This window comes from Protopterus annectens, chromosome 6.part0 (assembly GCF_019279795.1).
Source record: "Protopterus annectens isolate FY-2018-M chromosome 6.part0, PAN1.0, whole genome shotgun sequence".
NCBI lineage: Eukaryota > Metazoa > Chordata > Ceratodontiformes > Protopteridae > Protopterus > Protopterus annectens.
The window spans coordinates 911,775,265-911,793,987 of record NC_056737.1 but is presented as its reverse complement, the minus strand read 5'-3'; the positions used below and the strand labels follow the sequence as shown (position 1 = coordinate 911,793,987).

Below are 18,723 nucleotides of genomic sequence, written 5' to 3'. Positions count from 1 at the left end.
AGACCTTCCTTAGAGGGATTCGTGGTCGGGCTTCCTGGTCTCCTCCGAGGGGTGAGTGGCATCGGACCCTTATCCGACCCCACTCTTCCCTTGGAGCCTCGGCCTGGTGAGCTCGGCTCCGACATCTGCCTCGAGCCTTCCCTTCGGTGGGCCCTGGGTTCCGGTTTCTTGAACAGGTTCTCTCGGACCTCCCTGGGAGGGGCCTTGAGGTGATGAAGAGTGTGCTGGCCACTGGACTCATCCAGCAGTCTGTTCCCTTAGCTCCTCCCTCTACGGTGCCTGTCGATATCTCTGCCATCTCTCTTGTTCCCAGACCCAGAGATCCACCGCCTCAGGTTTCCCACTGGGAAGAACCCTCTTCCGAGGATTCTCCTGATCAGTCAGGAGATCCTCCGCAAGAGGATTTGTAAGAGGAAACACATAGACTCCCTGAGTCTATCACTTCAGATACCGACTTAGATGAGTCGGAGGGATCCCCAAGATCCCCCTCTGAGGATGTCTCCTTTTCAGACATCCTAGAACTCCTAAAACAGAGGGAAACTGGCCTCCAATAATCCCTCTGAGGATGAGTCGGTATACCTAGAGGCGTTTGGATCTTGCCCTCCACCTCCTGGGTGTCTCCGCCTTTCGACCCCTTATGGAGATTATTGCTCGAAAGGCTTGGGCTGCTCCTGACTCTGTAGAGCCAGTTCCTAGGAGGCCGTCTAAATTTATTACTGCCCCTTCGGATAAGCAATTCCTTACGAAAGGTGTCCCTGCTGATGCCATGGTGTTGGCGGCTGCCACTAAGAAGGAACTTGCAGATCCTTCCGTACCTGTCCATCCTCCTAATAAGGATTCTAGGACCATGGATAGGTATGGTAAGTGGATGTTCTCTTCAGCGACCTTTTCTATGCGCTCGCTGAACTACTTATGTCACTTCACCAGACTCCAAAGGGACATCCTTAAGGAACTAGGTGAAGTAGTTCAGGATCCCACAGCTGCAGGGGCTCAAGAAAAAATTGCTTCACAGCTAGGAATCCTTAATTCTATTACTAACTCCTCCATGCGACTGATATCATATGCAGCAGATGGAGCGAGTAGGGCCGCAGGTACAGGTGTGGCTCTTAGACGCCAAGCCTGGATGCGGCTCTGTAATTTTGCAGATCCCTTTAAGGCGTCCTTCACAAACTCTCCCTTTGATGGGTCAGCTTTGTTTGGCCCTCAAGTGAAGGATACATTGACCAGGTGTGAGCAGGGCGGCAAGACTCTTTCTGCCGTAGGGGTCCGTTTTTCCACCCCTTCTAGACCTTACCCTAAAGGACAGAAGGGTGGCAAGATGTGGTTCCGCAAATCCCAAGGAGTCACGCCGGATACGTGGTCAGTTTACCCCTAGAGGCAGAGGGGGTAACAATAACAGACGCCGCTCTAGAGGCAGAGGGGGTCCACAGAACCAGGGAAGCAGAGAGCCTCTCTCTGACAAGCCCTTTCAGCATCCCTAAGATGTTGCCCGACTGTCCATCCTTGGAGGCAGTCGGGGGAAGACTATCGCTGTACCCAGAAGCCTGGCGTTCCCTCACTCAAGACAGATGGGTACAGTCGATCATATCCGAGGGTTACAAAATTCCTTTCGAGGAAAGTCCTTTCTCTCACTCAAATTCCCTTCCAGATGTACCACCCGGTCTAAGGGAAGTTGCAGAGTTAGAAGTATTAAAACTTCTACAAAAAAGAGCCATTCAGCCAGTTACAACAGACCATTCAGAGCCCGGAATCTACTCAAGATTCTTTTTGGTCCCCAAAAAGACGGGAGACTGGAGACCAATATTGGATCTCAGCAGACTCAACAAGTCTGTGAAGAAGACAAGATTTCGAATGGTCACACTTCAGTCAATTCTGCCCTTCCTAGAGAAGGACAACTGGATGTGCTCAATAGATCTTCAGGATGCGTACTATCACATAAAAATTCACAGACGCTCCAGAAGGTTTCTCCGCTTTCGGCTGGGGTCCAGTCATTTCCAATTCAGAGCCCTGCCCTTTGGTCTCACTACAGCCCCAGAGTGTTCACCAAATGTATGGCAGTGGTCACGGCTCACCTGAGGCGTCAAGGATTCCAGGTGTTTCCGTATCTCGACGACTGGCTCCTTTCAGCCACCACCAGGCATCAACTTCTTCAAGCCAGGGATTACACAATAAATCTTTGCACTCAATTGGGAATTTCGATCAACTCCGAAAAATCCTCCTTATTGCCCTGCCAGTCTATTACTTTCATAGGCGCAAACTTAAACACTGTTCGGATGTCAGCAACCCTCACAGACCAAAGAATCTCAGATATACAAAGTCACGTGAGGATCATCCTAGCCAGCAAAAAAGTACAAGCCAGAATGGTTCTAAAGGTGTTGGGCCTCATGGCTGCGGCCATTACCCTTCTTCCCCTGGCCCGCTTCTATATGCGCCTGCTTCAGTGGATGTTGTTCACTCAGTGGTCTTACCAACAACTTCCAATGCGTCACCAAATACTGGTGACACAAATTTGCAGGAATCATCTTTCATGGTGGATTACTTCTCCCCAGATTCACCAAGGCAGACCCTTTGTACCCCCAGCCCCGGTAGCCACTGTCACTATGGACGCCTCCCTGATCGGGTGGTGGGGTCATTATCAGGGCAGGATGGTTCATGGGACGTGGCAACCGTTCGAATACCACCTGCACATAAATGTCCTAGAGATGAGAGCAAGCCCTCAACGACTTTCTTCCCTTGGGAACAATTGCAGTTCACACAGACAACATGTCTGTAGTATGGTATATCAACAAACAGGGCGGAACCAAGTCCTACCCCTTGTGTCGAGAAGCTCTCAGACTTTGGCAATGGGCAATCTCCTCTCATCGGTTTCTGGTAGCAACGCATATCCCTGGGAAAACCAACATTTTAGCGGACAGATTGAGCAGAGCTATTCTCATGCCTCACGAGTGGTCTCTCAATCTATAGTGGAGGAGATTTTTCCAGAATGGGGCCGCCCATGTTGCGATCTTTTTGCTACTCCCCAAAACAGCAAATGCCCAGACTTCTTCTCTCTCTTCCCACTGCCAGGCCATCCCCCCAGAGACGCTCTAACCCAGGATTGGCCCCAGGGACTTCTTTATGTCTTTCCTCCCTTTCCGCTGATTCCACAAGTACTCCAGAAAGCCACCGTTTTGAGAGCCAAAATGATTCTCATTGCTCCCTATTGGCCTCGACAGATTTGGTTTCCGTTCCTCCATCGTCACCTTTTGGTGCAGCCGTGGCATCTGGACCCAGTACCAGACCTTCTGATTCACCAATCGGGTCAGCTGCACCGGCCTATCCCTTCTCTCAACCTCACAGCATGGTTGCTCCACTTCCTTCCTTAGCCAGGCTTCCTATGATCTCTAATCCTGTTAGGGACATCATAGTAGCTTCCCTAAAATCCTCTACTAGAAGGATTTATACTAGCAAATGGAAACGCTTTTCTTGTTGGGCAAAAGCTAAAAATATTGATCCCTTTACTGCTCCAGTACAAGCAGTTTTGGATTTCTTAGCGGAAATCTTTCACGCGGGCTCTTCTTCTTCCACGGTCAAAGTTCAGTTGGCTGCTATTTCGAACTTTCATGTCGGGTTCGCAGATCACAACATTATGTCCCACAGGCTTTGTAGAGCCTTCTTAAAAGGAATTTTTCTCCTAAAACCTCCAATCAGGAGTCCTCCTCCTCAATGGGACCTAAATTTAGTGCTGACATCCTTGATTCTTCCTCCCTTCGAGCCAGCTGTTTCATGTTCCCTGAAATTTCTTTCATGGAAAACTTTATTCCTGGTTGCTATTACATCGGCTAGGAGGGTATCTGAACTTCATGCTCTCTCTGTTCATCCCCCCTATTTAGTCTTCCACAAAGACAGAGTATCATTGAGAACTAATCCGACCTTTTTGCCTAAGGTCGCCTCAAAGAGTAATTTGAATCAGTCTATTGATCTTCCTGTATTTTTCCCGAACTACTCAAACAGAGCGGAACAAAAGCTACATTATCTTGATGTTCACCGCCAACTCAGATATTATTTGGACAGAACAAAACAATTCAGGAAATCCGATCAGCTCTTTGTTTCTTATGCTGATAGCAAAAAAGGCCTTCCCGTCTCAAAAGTGACATTATCTAGATGGCTTTCTTCTGTCATCTCTGAAATTTATCAGCTCAGGGGAAAACAGCTGTGCTCGAAACCTAAAGCACATTCAACCAGAAGCTTAGCCACTTCCACAGCTTTTCAAGCTAGACTTCCTTTAGACACTATTTGTGCAGCAGCCACTTGGGCCACTCCACATACCTTTATTTCTCATTACAAATTGGATTTGGCCTCCAGGGACAGAGCCAGTTTTGGCTCTACAGTTCTCAAGAGTCTGTTCCATTGAGCCACCCAGGATAGAGGTGCTAGGGACGTGGTCCCATCAAGCAAGAATGAAGGCGAGATTGACAACTTAACATTGAGAAGTTATGTACCTACCATAACGTTCCATGTTAGTTGTCTTCTCTCGCCTTCTTTCTTGCGACCCTCCCTCCTTCCCCCTGGCCTGGACAGACCTTTTCTCTCTACATGGAAGAATGCTTCTTAAGACCATACAGTTCTGGTCCTCCATAACCATCCTTCAGGCTTTTTTCTCTGCCTTCTTTCTTCCTTTTGGGAAGTTCTTATGCTAGGTGTTATTGCCTATAGACAACAAACGAGATCTGGGTACTTACCGCCTTGCATCATGGGATATGGGGCTGCCTCGAGCTGGTAAAAGTGACTCTCGAGCTTAGCAAAGTGCCGAGTCGGAGCCGAGGATCGGCTCCGAACCCATCAAGCAAGAAAGAAGGTGAGAGAAGACAACTAACATGGAACGTTATGGTAGGTACATAACTTCTCATTACATAGTGATTGGGGGGGGTTGGAATGCATACCAAGATTCTAAAATTGATAAGTTGGGAGCTTCTACAGCTTTTAATAAGCAGGCAATGGTAGCGTTGAAAGAACTGAGAACGGATTTCAAACTGTATGACCCTTTTAAACACAAACACGTACAAGCAAAGGCAGAAAACTTTACTTTCTATTCTAGCTGCCATAAAATGTGGTCGAGAATTGATTTTTTTTTAATTCCAGAGGTGTTCATTTCACTTGACCCTAGGGTTTCTAATCAAGCTAGACAGCTCTCAGACCATTCTAAGATAACTTTAACTTTAAAGACCGATATTTTGAAAACTAAAAATCATTGTGGATATAATTGGTCCTTAAACCCATACCTATTAACCAAAGAAGATATAGTACAGGAAGTTAAGGAGATACTTAAACAATTAGTATACAATATTTCCCGTAACGAACATTCATTAGATATAGAATGGGCCACAACTAAAACTTTGTTAAGAGGATTATTTATTCAGAAAGCCACTTATTATAAAAAAACTGCAAAATAAAGAACAACTGGATTTGGAAACCAAAATACAATTATTGGACCAGGAGCTGATGAGGAACTACACTGAACAAACAGAAAATGAGTTGTTAAGATGTCAGAAAGAGCTGTTTCTAATGCACAACAGAAAATTGACACTGTATGAACAAAAAAGTTTAGTTAAATATGCAAATCACATTCAAACTCCCTCGAAAGCATTAACCCGTATTATTAATCAGACGAAATCGACACGATTAATAACTGAAATAAATCATAACAATACGTTATATACTGATAAGTCAGATATCATGAAGATTTTTGAATCAATTTTTAATCAGATATATGGTGAGCAACAAACTCATGTGCATGATAAAGAGAGAAAAGAGTTCTTACAGAAAATTAATTTTCCCAATATTGACAAGGATTCTCATGGAGAATTGACTGCATTGATTACAGTTGAGGAAGTTTTAGAGGCAATTAAGAAATTAAAGCCACATAAAGCCCCAGGACCAGATGGTATGACCTCTGAATTTTATAAATCTTTTAGTGGGATTCTGAGCACCGTACTTTCACAGACCTTTAATTATATCATTTTGAATGGCAGCAATGATCTTCATTTTAATGCTTCAAGAACAATTCTGATATTGAAAGAGAATAGTGATCCCAAAAATCCAGATAATTACAGGCCCATATCACTGTTGAATATTGATATGAAAATCATGACATCTATTCTAGCTAGTAGATTAAAAAAAATAATAAACTTGATAATATCAGAAGAACAGGCGGGGTTTATAGAAGGGAGACAGACTACAGACAATACATTAACTCTTCATACATTAATATCTTATGCGAAGTATAAAAATATGAACATATATGCTTTAATAATTGATGCTCAAAAAGCACTCGATAGAGTTAATTTGGCATATTTATTTGAAATATTATCATATTTCAATATACCTCAGGTCTTTATTTCTACGTTAAAGAATTTATACAGGAATGCATACACTAGTTTATCTATAAATCATGAATGCTCCAAAAGGATTCAAATTAAAAATGGAACTCGACAGGGATGCCCATTGTCTCCCATACTGTTTAATCTGTATTTGGAACCTTTATTTTTTCATATGAAACAAAATGTTTTTTATAACTTTCCTGTACTTCTTGGGATAAAGGTTAGGATGGCTGCTTTTGCAGATGATCTAAATATATACAGTACTACACCGGTGTCGGATACGGAAAAAATACTAACAGTAATACAAACCTTCGAGAAAATTGCTAATTACAAACTAAATTTTAAAAAAAACAAAATATTCCCTCTAAAGACACCTACACCTTTTTCAATGCTACCATTGATAGGACGAGTAAGGACAGAAGAAAGAATAAAATATTTGGGGATTGACTTCTCAACTGAAAATAGAGAATTTTTTATCAACAATATTAAGGCAACTGGAGACCGAATAACAATGGATTTGAAAAGATGGAGTAAGTTGAAGCTACCGATGATGGCAAGAGCAGCGATAATAAAAATGAATGTTCTCCCCAGAATGCTTTATATTTTTAGAGCAGCACAACTTAAAATCACAAAATCTTTTTTTAAGCAGTTTCAGATAGGTTTGGGGAAATTTCTGTGGAAACCCAGAAAAACGAGAATATCCTATGAGAAACTGATGGCTCCTAAAACGAGGGGGGGGGGTTGGATTTACCGGATTTTGAGATGTATTATACAGTGATTCAGGCCAACAGGATTTTAAGGGTGTCTTACTTGGACAGTGAAAATAGAAAATGGATACCCAAATGGGTACTGCTAAATTATAAACATATAAAAGGAAAGGGAATTAATGTTAAAGCTGTACCATTTTTGAATATAAGAACATTGAGTAAATATGAGTTAATGGAGCACATCAAGATATGGGCAATGGCGACTCAAACTCTGTTTGCCTCCTTGAACCTATTAAAATATATGATGATGTTTCAACTGTTTCATGGGAATCCTAATATGACTATTGGTAATCAACTGATAGACTTAAATAAATTTCCATTTATTAAGGATTTAACTGTAAGTGATTTATACCCCTTCTTAGGAGTAGCGGTACAAGATATCTTAAAAGAGATGAATCTTCCCATTTCTTATTTAATTATAATGAGGCAGATAAAAGATCTGGCCATAAATTATTTTAACAGCTCTGAAATTAAAAAAGAGGAACTAATTATTTCGTGTCATCTGTGGGAAGCATTGCAACAAGACAGAAAATACATATCCTCAGCGTATAAAATGGTAAAAGAGAGAAAATATAATAATCATATTCTGTTGTCGAAATACTGGAGAGAGAAATTGCCATCCCTAGACGATAGTAAAATAGTAGAGGCGTTTAACTTAACATTAAAATCCGTATCACTTCAAAAACTGGTCTTTACTCAATTGATGATATTTAACAATGCGTATTATACCCATCTAACACTTCATAAATTTGATTCAAAAAAGTCACCTAAATGTCCACAGTGTGTAGATCAGACAGCAGACCTGTTACACATGTTCTGGAGTTGCAAGTGCATTTATAAATTATGGAACTCATTAAAGTTGCAGCTACAAAAATGGGTTACCAAAACTCAACACTCACCTGGGAATTTTTGATTTTACATATTCCACGGAGAATTTGGACAAAACAAAAAGATTGTAATTATGAATATTAGTTTACTAATGAAATTATATATAGCCACAAATTGGTTGAACCCAGCACAGACATCGTGGCAAAATTTCAGGCTGTTAGCGATTAAGCATATATTAGCGCACAAATTGTTAATTAGCAATAATAAGAAAAGTATAAACAGTATAAAAATTTGGGAACAAATCTTTAATATTATTTTGGCTTAGCGGTTCCTATCCACTTTCCTTTAGGACATTCTATATGTCTACTAACACATTCTTGGATCAGATAGAAAATGTAGAAATAATACAAATTATTGGCTTGAGTTGGTTCATAATTGTCTATAGTAGATGCTTTTAGGTTTATTTTTTTTTTTCATTTTCCTGTACTTGATTAATATGATATTTATTCTTAATGTATAATGTGGAAATTCAAAATGGAACTAAAACATTGGAAGCAGTATTGTATATAATGTAAATAGTGTGTGAAATGTATAATGGTTTTGAAAAACAATAAAAACGATTATTGAAAAAAAAATAATTCGCAGATAACTTCATTTCTTCTCCGAGTCTCCATCGTGCCTGGAACAGAAGCAGGAAGTGTTGTGCTACACAACAGCTGCAGAGTAGGGGAAGTTACCCGATGCCCTGGCCAAATTTCCCCTAGTGGTTTAAATACCACCTTGGGTCTATCATGGCAAGAGACTACTAAACTAGTGGGACTAACTCAGTGAATAAAAGATAAATAAATAATAAAAGTTAATTAAAATAAAGAGTAAAATAAATAAATATAAATAAAACTACAACAAAAATTAAAAACATCTTTCTTTCTGTGTGCTTTATACTGACAGAAGCATCTGAGCATATTGTCAAGGCATCATAGCACTAGTGATTTTTTACTTTAGAAAGGGCCTTTAAGACTTGCTTGGAGATCTTTGGGGTACAGACAAGATGTCATGTGGGGGAAGCTAGGGGTATAGGAAGGAGAAATTTGAACCAGATTATCTGCTAATATGTTAGCTAGATCCCCGATGACTGAGTGAGTGTTATTGTTATGGTCCAACTCGGTGAAATGTTTGGTAGTGTTCCTAAGGTTTCTAATATAAATAAAAACAGACTTGTGGTTGTTGTTCATAGAAAAGGTGATTTTTCATTTCATAACTAACCTTGGTAGATTTGATTTTGTTTCTAACTTCTTAACTTAACTTTTTTTTATTTTAGTTCTGGAGCATGGGGTTTTCTACTTTTTCCTAAGGGCAAAGTGTTTTTCTTTTGTTATATAGCTTGTTTATATCAGAGTTCCACCACAAGGGTTTCTTCCTGAACTTGGTGGTGTGTTTGTTTTGCATTGGGACTGATATCTTGATGAAGACATTGAAGTGAGAATAGAAACTCTTTGCAAGTGCAGCAGTATTGACTACTGTGGTCCTATAGGGGAGGATCTCTCTAACAGTGCCAGGTCATCAGCTAGCTGCAGCAAGTATGCCTCCGGGAAATCTCTAAAGATGGTATGATTTATGGGTGGGATCCATATGGGAAAAACAACTAAATGATGAACATAATAGTGCTATACATATGATGACCAGGTCCAATAAATTTGAGCCCCTGGTATGGGAGTGCACTGTCTGATCTAGAGTTTGCACTGAAAATGTCTTGGAAATTTTTTTTTTATATTTACTTGTAATAGTGTATGTCTTCCAGTTTACAGATAAATACTTGAAATTCCCAAGAAAAATAGTGCTTGACTCAATGGTGACTGTCTCAAGTTTGTTTAGATGTGCTTTGGATATCACTAAAGGAGCTCTGTAGTTGTCTAGGATACAGCAAGGGATTTCATTGATAGTTACTAGGTTCTGGTGGAGTTTGAGCATGTTATCTGGCTGTGTAAGTCTAAACATGATAGAATTCTGGAGGACTAACGGCACAGTACCACGAGTGACAGAGATACCTTCGGCAGAGAGTCTAAACAAGTAGTACACAAGGAATCCTTGTAGGGAGGGTTTGTTATCACTGCACTGGAACCATGGTTGATGCTGCAAATGCAAATAATTTCTTGGATCAGTGAGCCTTTTAGGGAAGGTTATTTCTTGTTGAGGTTTCTAGCATTGAGGAGTGCTAATTTTATACTGCCCTGATTTGGTTTTACTAGAATGATGGGGTTGACTGACATTGACTAAAAAGACATTACATGAGTGTAGAAAGTTTTGAACAGTAATCAAAAACCTTGAGCTGAGCTGAGATGTGCAGGCCATCCCTTGCAAAGCAGGTAGGGCAGTTGACTAATCTCCTTCCAGGCAGACACACAATGAACTGCCTTGGAATGACACCAGTAACTAATCTAATTGGTGAAATTAGTTGTCATTTGTTTATACTGTGATATCATTCTCAGTGATGGCCGGATGCTGCTCAAGACTGTATGCATAACGGCCTTGTGTGTGTACTCAGAGATCTCTACCATGTTTCATTTCATATAATTCAAATGGGTGCATCTCAAGATATTTACACCCACATGAACAATGACCATTTCATATGTGTGCATGGGATAAAGGAAGTTGATTGCCCTCCTAATCTGTCCTAACCTGGCATCCTACCCTGCCCTTTCTCACCCTAGTGAGTGGTAAATCTGTGTGTCTTAGTACGGAGCCACATATGATTAGGGCATTTTCATGTATTGTGGCTGGCCTAAGAAGCCTTCAGGGTTTACATTTGCCATCTTGGTGACACTTCTTTGCAACCTTTGTATTGGAGGGTGCCATGCATACAGCAGCTAAAATGTTTGTGCTACTGAGGATCATGCATTTCAGGCTTTTGTCTTGGTTATCTTTAAGACATAGGGAGCAATTTCTTAAGAACCTCAACATAATAAAGCATATTTCTTGGTAAGAGAGATTCTGGTTTAAAGTAAATATGGGTAGTCAACTCAGGTGGCTGCTGTCTGTATGTGTTAAGACCATTAATTAGCCTACAGATATTTTTAGATATCTGATGCACCTCTCACATATACCTTCAGTGTGTGGTGAAAGTAAGTGGTACAAAATAAGCTTGAGGCAGTATATGGACTGCCTCACAGTGCCTAGTACTAGTGCTAATAAGCTGGCAACAGATGGTGTAAAGTTAGACTGTGGCCACCTAGTTCCAAGACCTGTTGTACAGTAATAGTCTAAAAAGTTGGAAATGCTGGCAAAGTATTTTTAAGCTAGCTGTATGTGTAGCTGATATTGCACATTTGTTGCAAATACCAAGCAGATGGATTTCCTTTTTTATCCAGCATACAGGTACAAGTAATATAAAGATTTTATATAAAAAGTATTTGCCCAGTAAAGGGATTACCAGTAGCTTGTTTCATCGTAAGCCCTGACTGTAACAGAAAGTCACTGCCTTTTGCTGCTAATTTTAGATGAGAGAAGGGCTTGCTATACTGTGCGAGGGGGTGGGATGCTGGGAACTATGTGGTGCATCAGAGCAAAACAATAATCCATGTAGATACAAAGCAGAAGATTCAGCTCAGTATATCAAGGTGCCCTAGGACTGTACAATGGAAAGGACTGAGCAACTGTGCAAGATTCCATTTCTGTGTATGAGACAGAAGCTGTAGAAAACATATTAAAATGGAGGATTTGTAACTGTGAAGTGCACTTTTCCCTGCTGTTGTGGATTGTACAGCTTAGGGTAGCCCTCCCAAATAACACACAGTGGTGCACAAAGTCTATCAGTATATGAATTACAATAAAAAGCTAGCAACTGATTGGCAACTACATCTTTAGTAGCTTGGGGTGAGTAAACATGCAGAACAGCAGTAAATGTATCTTCCTTACAAACAAAACCTTAAGACAGTGTTCCAAACTGAAAGCTCATTTCTAAAATAAACAAATTGCAGGCAGCACAATCAGGAGCACAGTAGTAGTTTAAAAGTAAGAAAAATTCCATTTTATTGGTTTTGGAGTGATTGGTTTGAGGTCAAGTCTTATAATTAGGAACATGCACTGTTACACTACTCAGAGCAGTCCAGCTAAATAGAGTGCAGTGGTGCACAAACACAGCAATAAACTAATTACAATAAAAAGCTTGCAACCTATCTGCAGCTACTTTGTTAGCCATGGGTGAACAGAATCCCTGGAACACCAACAAAATTACCTTTGTTCACAATGAAAATCTGAAAATCTTAACATAGTGTTCCAAAAGTTTAAAACACCTTGCCAGTAAGCAAAATTGAAATCAGCACAACCTGCTTGGGATCAGTAAAATAATCAGATCATCAGCCATTTCACCTCCTATCTGTAACTCAATATTTCACACTGTTAAAACAGCTTTCCAGTAAACTGAAACTGCAGTCAGCATAATCAGCAGTACAGTAACTTTGGATGTCTAAAAATAAAATAAATGTTCATTTCCTGGCCTTGGATGGATCAGTTTGAAGTCAAGTCCAATAATTACAGACAAACACTGTCGCACAGCTCAGAGCAGCCCAACTAGATGGAGCTCAAATGTCAGTTCTGGCTGGGGTATATGAATTATATATAAGTAAGACTTGTTTATTCATGTTTGCTTGTGTATTCTTTGTCAATACTATATTTGTAATATGTTTTCATTGTTTTTTATTGTATCTGCTTACCTTGGAGCTTTTCTCCCCAGGCCTCCACTGAAAATGGACATGAATCCAGTCAAGACTATCCCGGTCAACAAATGTAAAATAAAATAAAAATAAAATAAAGTGCATCACAGATGACATTAAGTAAGGTTAGTCTTTTCTGTATGTGGTGAAAACTTAATTAAAATATGTATGATTCTGCAGATTAGGTAGCAGAAATGGAAGGGGCACAGCTGGGATCCCATGCCAAGAAGTGCAGAGTAATACATGGGGGATGGATAAACTGGAAGACATGAGCTGAGTATCACCATGAAAGCAAAGCTGCAGTTATCCTCATAATAATGAGCACGGGCATCTTGGGTCAGTTTATGAAGGATTTGGTGATGGCTAGTAGGGTGTTACATGCCAAGTCTACCTTCTCAGACGTAGGAAATGAGTATTTTCTTTGTGCAGGAGATGGGGCAGACCTTATGTCAGAATACTGAAATTGTTCATTGAAGGTTTCAAAGATTAAGCTGTGGAAAGAAGTTAGGCATTATGAATATTTGCTCATCTGATTGGGTGGATGTTCCAGGAGAATCAAGGCATCTTTGCAATCTTCCTTTATCTTTAAATTAGTAAACAGAATTTAAACATATGATGTCTACCAACTGAAAAATAATTGTAGTGCAATGTGGTGCCAGTTTGGAGAAGAAGAATTCAGGAGGAAAATAATGCAAGATCTTCAGGGGTGCTACATGTGGTGTGTTGCATTATGGGTAGAGTTTTAATGGGTAAAATGTAGGAAAGAGCATGGTTTATTAACCATGAAGTGCTTTGGCAGCATCAACACAATTATTTGTTTATCAGATAAGTGAACAAAGCTAAGAACCTTTTCCAGCCAAGATCAAGAGGAAGAAAAATAAGCAGTCTTGGCACAATATAACATCATCTATTTCTGCTGATATTTTTTTTTTTTTGGGGGGGGTTCTATTTTTTTAAATGTGGTTGTTTATTGGTTATTGTCCATCCAAGGAGGAGGCTTATAAAGCAAGTTCTTTTTTTCTAGATCATAAATGTCTACAAAGCAGCAGTTCAGCAGACACTGGATATTCTGTTCATCAATGAGGGAAGAGAAGTTCTCACTACCACTGATGCAGTAAGCAGGGATTCGGCTGACCGAACTATCATTGCTTGGGATTTCCTTACTGCGGCCAAAATCTCCAATCAGATCTTTCATGTAGGTACACTTTTTACTTATTTCATGCTGAAAGGTTTTGACTCCTGCTGTGCACTACAGTTATTATTTGCTTCAGTGTAATGTGATGTCACTCGCAATATAGAATATTTTTTGTAAACAGTTAGACGTATTACCACATGCAGCGATCATGCAGAAAGTTGCTCTGATCAGTTCAGCAGGGTTTAAAATATGTTATACATTATGCAGAGAATATTATTTGAAGCAATACATTTATTTGCACAAAGGGTTCTTTCTATATCAGTGTGATTGGGTCATTTACTGGAAAATGTGGTGACAGTCCATTTAACTTAGTCAAGACACAATCCCTATACCTGCTAAGCAAGCAGTAGCATGCAACAGGGAGTGTATTACAAGGAAATAATGGACCACACAGGCTGTTTTAAGAAGGTCTGTTTCATTGTAACACCAGCCCAATAGGGCATTAGTACACATAGAAAGTGGGCTGTGTTGTTTTGCATTTTTTTTTTATTAGTGTATGTATTTTTTGTATTTTTGATACACAATAATTTCTCTAATAATTCTCTGAAAGTTGATGTAAGATATGTAATTATTGTTGTTGGATGCAGTTTAAATAGCTTTGTGTATGTGTGCATATGGATTCCTAACTTCATCAAACTCACATGATCAAAACAGAAAAACATTGATTCACAAAGGATTGAAAGAAAACACTCAACCATTATTTTTGCAGGGGGGCAACCACCCCTTGCACCCCTTCACCCTCTGCTAATTATATATACTAACTCTGACATTGCACTATAGTGGGAAAGGACAAATTTACCAATCCCCACTATACTAGCATTCTCACGTGGGTTTTGTTGCATGTGTGTGTGTGTGTGTGTGTGTGTGTGTGTGTGTGTGTGTGTGTGTGTGTGTGTGTGTGTGTGTGTGTGTGTGTTTATATATATATATATATATATATATATATATATAAATATATATATATATATTATATATATATATATATATATATATATATATATATATATATATATATATATATGGATCTAGGACTTTTGATTGAATGATCAAAAGTCTGAAACCCAAACGGCCGGGTATACTTGCATGAAAGTGCCTTTCACCAAAGAAGCACTTTCGCGTAAGTATGCCTGTTGCTGAGGCCATACTATGGTGCGGATAAGGGAAAATTCTGTTTTCCCCACTGCAGTGTGGTCTCGGAGGCAGAATATTAAAGTAGGGGGGTGGGGGAGGCACAGCCCCTACATGGGGGGGGTGCAGGGGGTGAAGCCCCCCTGCTAAAACGTTAATGTAGTATGTTTTTTTTTTTAGTAACACGCTTTAATGAACGTGCTTTTTCGATAAAAGCACTTTCATTAAAGTGTGTTCGGTGGTTATGGATTCGGACGTTTGATCATGTGATCAAACGTCCTATATCCATATATATATATATTTTTTTCCCCTGAAGTTAATCTAAATGACACTAAAAACATCGGCTGCAAAAGTCTGGGGGAAAAAAAAGACCGACACCATAACATGCATGCTCTGAGGCACATCTTGAATCATGCAAAAGTAAACTACTGATGTTCTTCATCTCCCATTGCTGCAGTCCTTACATATGGGTACTCCGCTGTCCACAATCGGCCCGAATACCAAAGGGCTAGAACCGGCGTCGGTCATTGGCGCCCCAGACTGGCGTCAGTACGTGCCAGTACAAATGCGCATGACCGACGCCATAACCTCAGTCTTTCTTGCCGCGTGGTCCTAAGCAGAAGCAGCATTTGCAAGTGCCGTTCGGCGTTCTGGAATTGTCGGTTTTCGAGTTTCAGACCGGAGACCAAGTTGGGCTAAGTACCCCGTTGGGGACACTTTTGTCTTTTTCTTGCCTCAGTATTGACGGATGTCAGAAAAAGTTAATAACTATATTTCTTGTGGGAAACAGATTCCTCATAGGGATTACCATTCTCTCTGTATTCCTTGTTTGGGGCCTGAGCACGACGTTGTTGGGTGTCACTTTTGTGCTACTTTTAACAAGCGTACTATTAAACGTCGGTTGGACTGTGCTAGGCTGGTGTTTGGTAAACGTTGTAATTACAACATGCCGTCGGATTCGCCGGCCTGGTTCTTCTAAAAGCAAGAAGTCTTTGCGGTCCAAACAGGATGAGTCGTCCACTCCGGACGCGGTTCTGGAGAACCACTGACTACTTCAGCGGCTCCTTCTGAAAGTTTACCTGAGTCTCAAGGGGAGCCTTTGTTACTACAGGAAGTGGCTTCTCCTGTGTTAGGCCAGGCTGAGGGTGCTTCTCTGATGTCAGTGGTTCCCTCCCCTCATAGGGTAGTTAGGCCTCCTCCTTCTCAAAGCAAAGCCCATTCTAGGTCTAAGTCTGCCCCTGCTGGTGCTAGTCCCCAGGGTCCAGCTCCTAGGAAGCACATGTTAAAGATGGCTGAAGATTTGATTACTTTAATCAGGGGTTCTATGCCCCCCCCTGCAAAGAGGCCCAGGGTAGAGACAGAGTTGGAGGGTTTGGTTCAGTCTTCCAATGAGTCAGATTCCTCTGTAGAAGAACTTCAGGATTTCCCTCCCTATTCTGATTCGGAGGCTGAGGACACTACTCCCTCTGCGTCCCCTCCAGAAGATTTTTCTTTCTCTGAGACTTTGCATTCTATGAGGGAACATTTCAAATGGGAGGGCCAGGATTATTCTGATTCTCGAAAAAGGCTAAGAGAATTCTTGTTTTTGCCTCAGCATAGGCCCTTGGCTATTCCCCCTGTACTGGATGTTGTTCAGGATGTATTTTCTGAGGCTGCCCTTAACCCAGATTCTCTGCCTCCTGCCCTGGTTAAACCAGATAGATACTACAGGGTTCCGGAAGCTCACAAGTACTTATATAAGAGTCCTAGGGCTGATCCAGAAACTATTACTCAAGGCCCCAAAGGTGTTAGGGCTTCTGTGGTTAGGAATCCAGTTCCTGTGGACAAGGATGCTAGGGCCCTGGATAGGTGGGGTAAAAAACTGTATACCTCTTCTACTTTGGCTATGAGAGCTTTGAATTGTCAGTTTCATATGCTCAGGTATCAAAATTATTTGCTGGGCCAATTGAAATGTAAAGTAGATGCTTTAGCTGAAGGTATTGAATGTAAGGAGCTTCAGGATTTAGTGCATGCTTCAGACCAAGTTGGTAAGCATTCTTTGCAGTGTGGTTTTGATGCTTTACAGGCTTCTTCCAGGGTGGCTGCTACTAGTTCAGTTGTTCGCAGGCATGCCTGGCTTAAAGATCAGACCTTGTTGGAGCATGTTAAGGCTCGAATTATGGATGCTCCTCTGCAATCTGATGTTCTTTTTGGCCCTCCAGTAGAATCAGTTTTGAAAAAATGGAGGAAAAAGCTAAGTCTATGCAGACAGTTAAGGACTTTTACAGGTTCAGCCCCTAAGTTCAGTAGGAATTGGCCTGCTAAGGGATGGTCTTTCCCTCTTGAATTATCAACCTAGGGGCAGGTGGTAGAGGTAGGGCTTCCTCTCAGGGCCCTGTTACTTCTAGGTCTTTGAGTTCTTCTACCCCTTCTGCTGGGAGGGCAGGGGTCAGTCCTTTGAAACAGACCCAATGACCTTTGTCTTCAGCTGCCGGACTCTGCCTTGCTGGCAGCTCCTCTAGGAGGAAAACTGGGACTTTTCAAAAGAAATTGGCATTTGGTTACCCAAGACAAATGGGTATTGGACATAATACATCGAGGCTACAAATTTTATTTTCACACATTCCCTCCTTTCAAAGGTATGCCAGATGTGCCTCATCAGCAAAGACTGGAAGCACAGGCACAAATTTCTTCTCTGCTTCAGTTGGGAGCAATACAGGAAGTACCTTCTGCAGAAAGAGGCACAGGGTTTTATTCCCGTCTTTTCTTAGTGCCAAAGAAAGGAAATACTTGGAGGCCAATTCTGGATTTGTCCATTCTAAACACCTTTCTGCAAATTCCAAAATTCAAGATGTTAACACTGCAACAGCTGTTACCTATGCTGGGCAAAGATCACTGGATGGTGACTCTGGATCTCAAAGAGGCCTATCTTCACATTCCTATCAGGCCCAGTTGCAGAAAATTCCTGAGATTTCGGAATGGGAATTTGCATTATCAGTTCTCTGCATTGCCCTTTGGCTTGTCTACTGCACCCAGGGTATTCACAAAAGTCCTGGCTCCAGTAATAGCTTTTCTCAGACTAACAGGAATTCAAATTTATCCTTATCTGGACGACTGTTTGATTCTGGCTCAAGGCAAGCACTGACTTCTTCAACATCTGCAGTATGTAATGACAGTTTTAAGTTGCCTAGGGTATTCTGTGAATGAAATAAAGTCCAGTCTAGTACCCTCACAAGAGATGTGTTTTCTGGGTGTAAGACTGAATACAGCTGCTCAGATGGCATTTCTTACCCCGGACAAACAAAGAAATCTTCACCTATACTTCCAACAGCTATCAGTAATGTCCAGGCTGACTGCAAGGACAGTCCTTCAAGCCTTGGGGTTCATGGCATCTTGCATTCTAGTACTTCCCAATGCCAAACTGCATATGAGGAAGCTACAATGGTATCTCAAAAGCGTTTGGACTCAACACAGCCACGATTTGGATACTGTCATTCGGATTCTACCTTGCATTCAGAAAGAATTTCTGTGGTGGGCTCAGGAATGTCACCTAAACAAGGGGCTCTCTGTGACCCAACCAGAGGCAAGTCAGATATTAACGACAGATGCCTCGGAGTCAGCCTGGGGAGCTCATTTCAGAGGAAAATGGATTCAAGACCTTTGGCCCCAGAGCTACTTCACTTGCATATCAACATGAAAGAGATGCTGGCAGTTCAATTTGCTTTGGAAGGATTCAAGAGCCTACTTCAACCAGGACT

At 41.1% G+C, this 18,723-nt stretch overlaps 1 protein-coding gene across 1 annotated transcript in view; it reads left to right on the top strand.

The window, feature by feature from the left end:
* Nucleotides 1-18,723, top strand: part of WDR25 (WD repeat domain 25) — a 1,080,771-nt gene that overhangs the window by 851,019 nt on the left and 211,029 nt on the right. Inside the window, exon 5 of the mRNA XM_044074562.1 lies at nucleotides 13,688-13,858. Coding sequence (XP_043930497.1) covers nucleotides 13,688-13,858 — 171 coding nt within the window. The remainder of the gene's footprint in view (nucleotides 1-13,687; nucleotides 13,859-18,723) is intronic.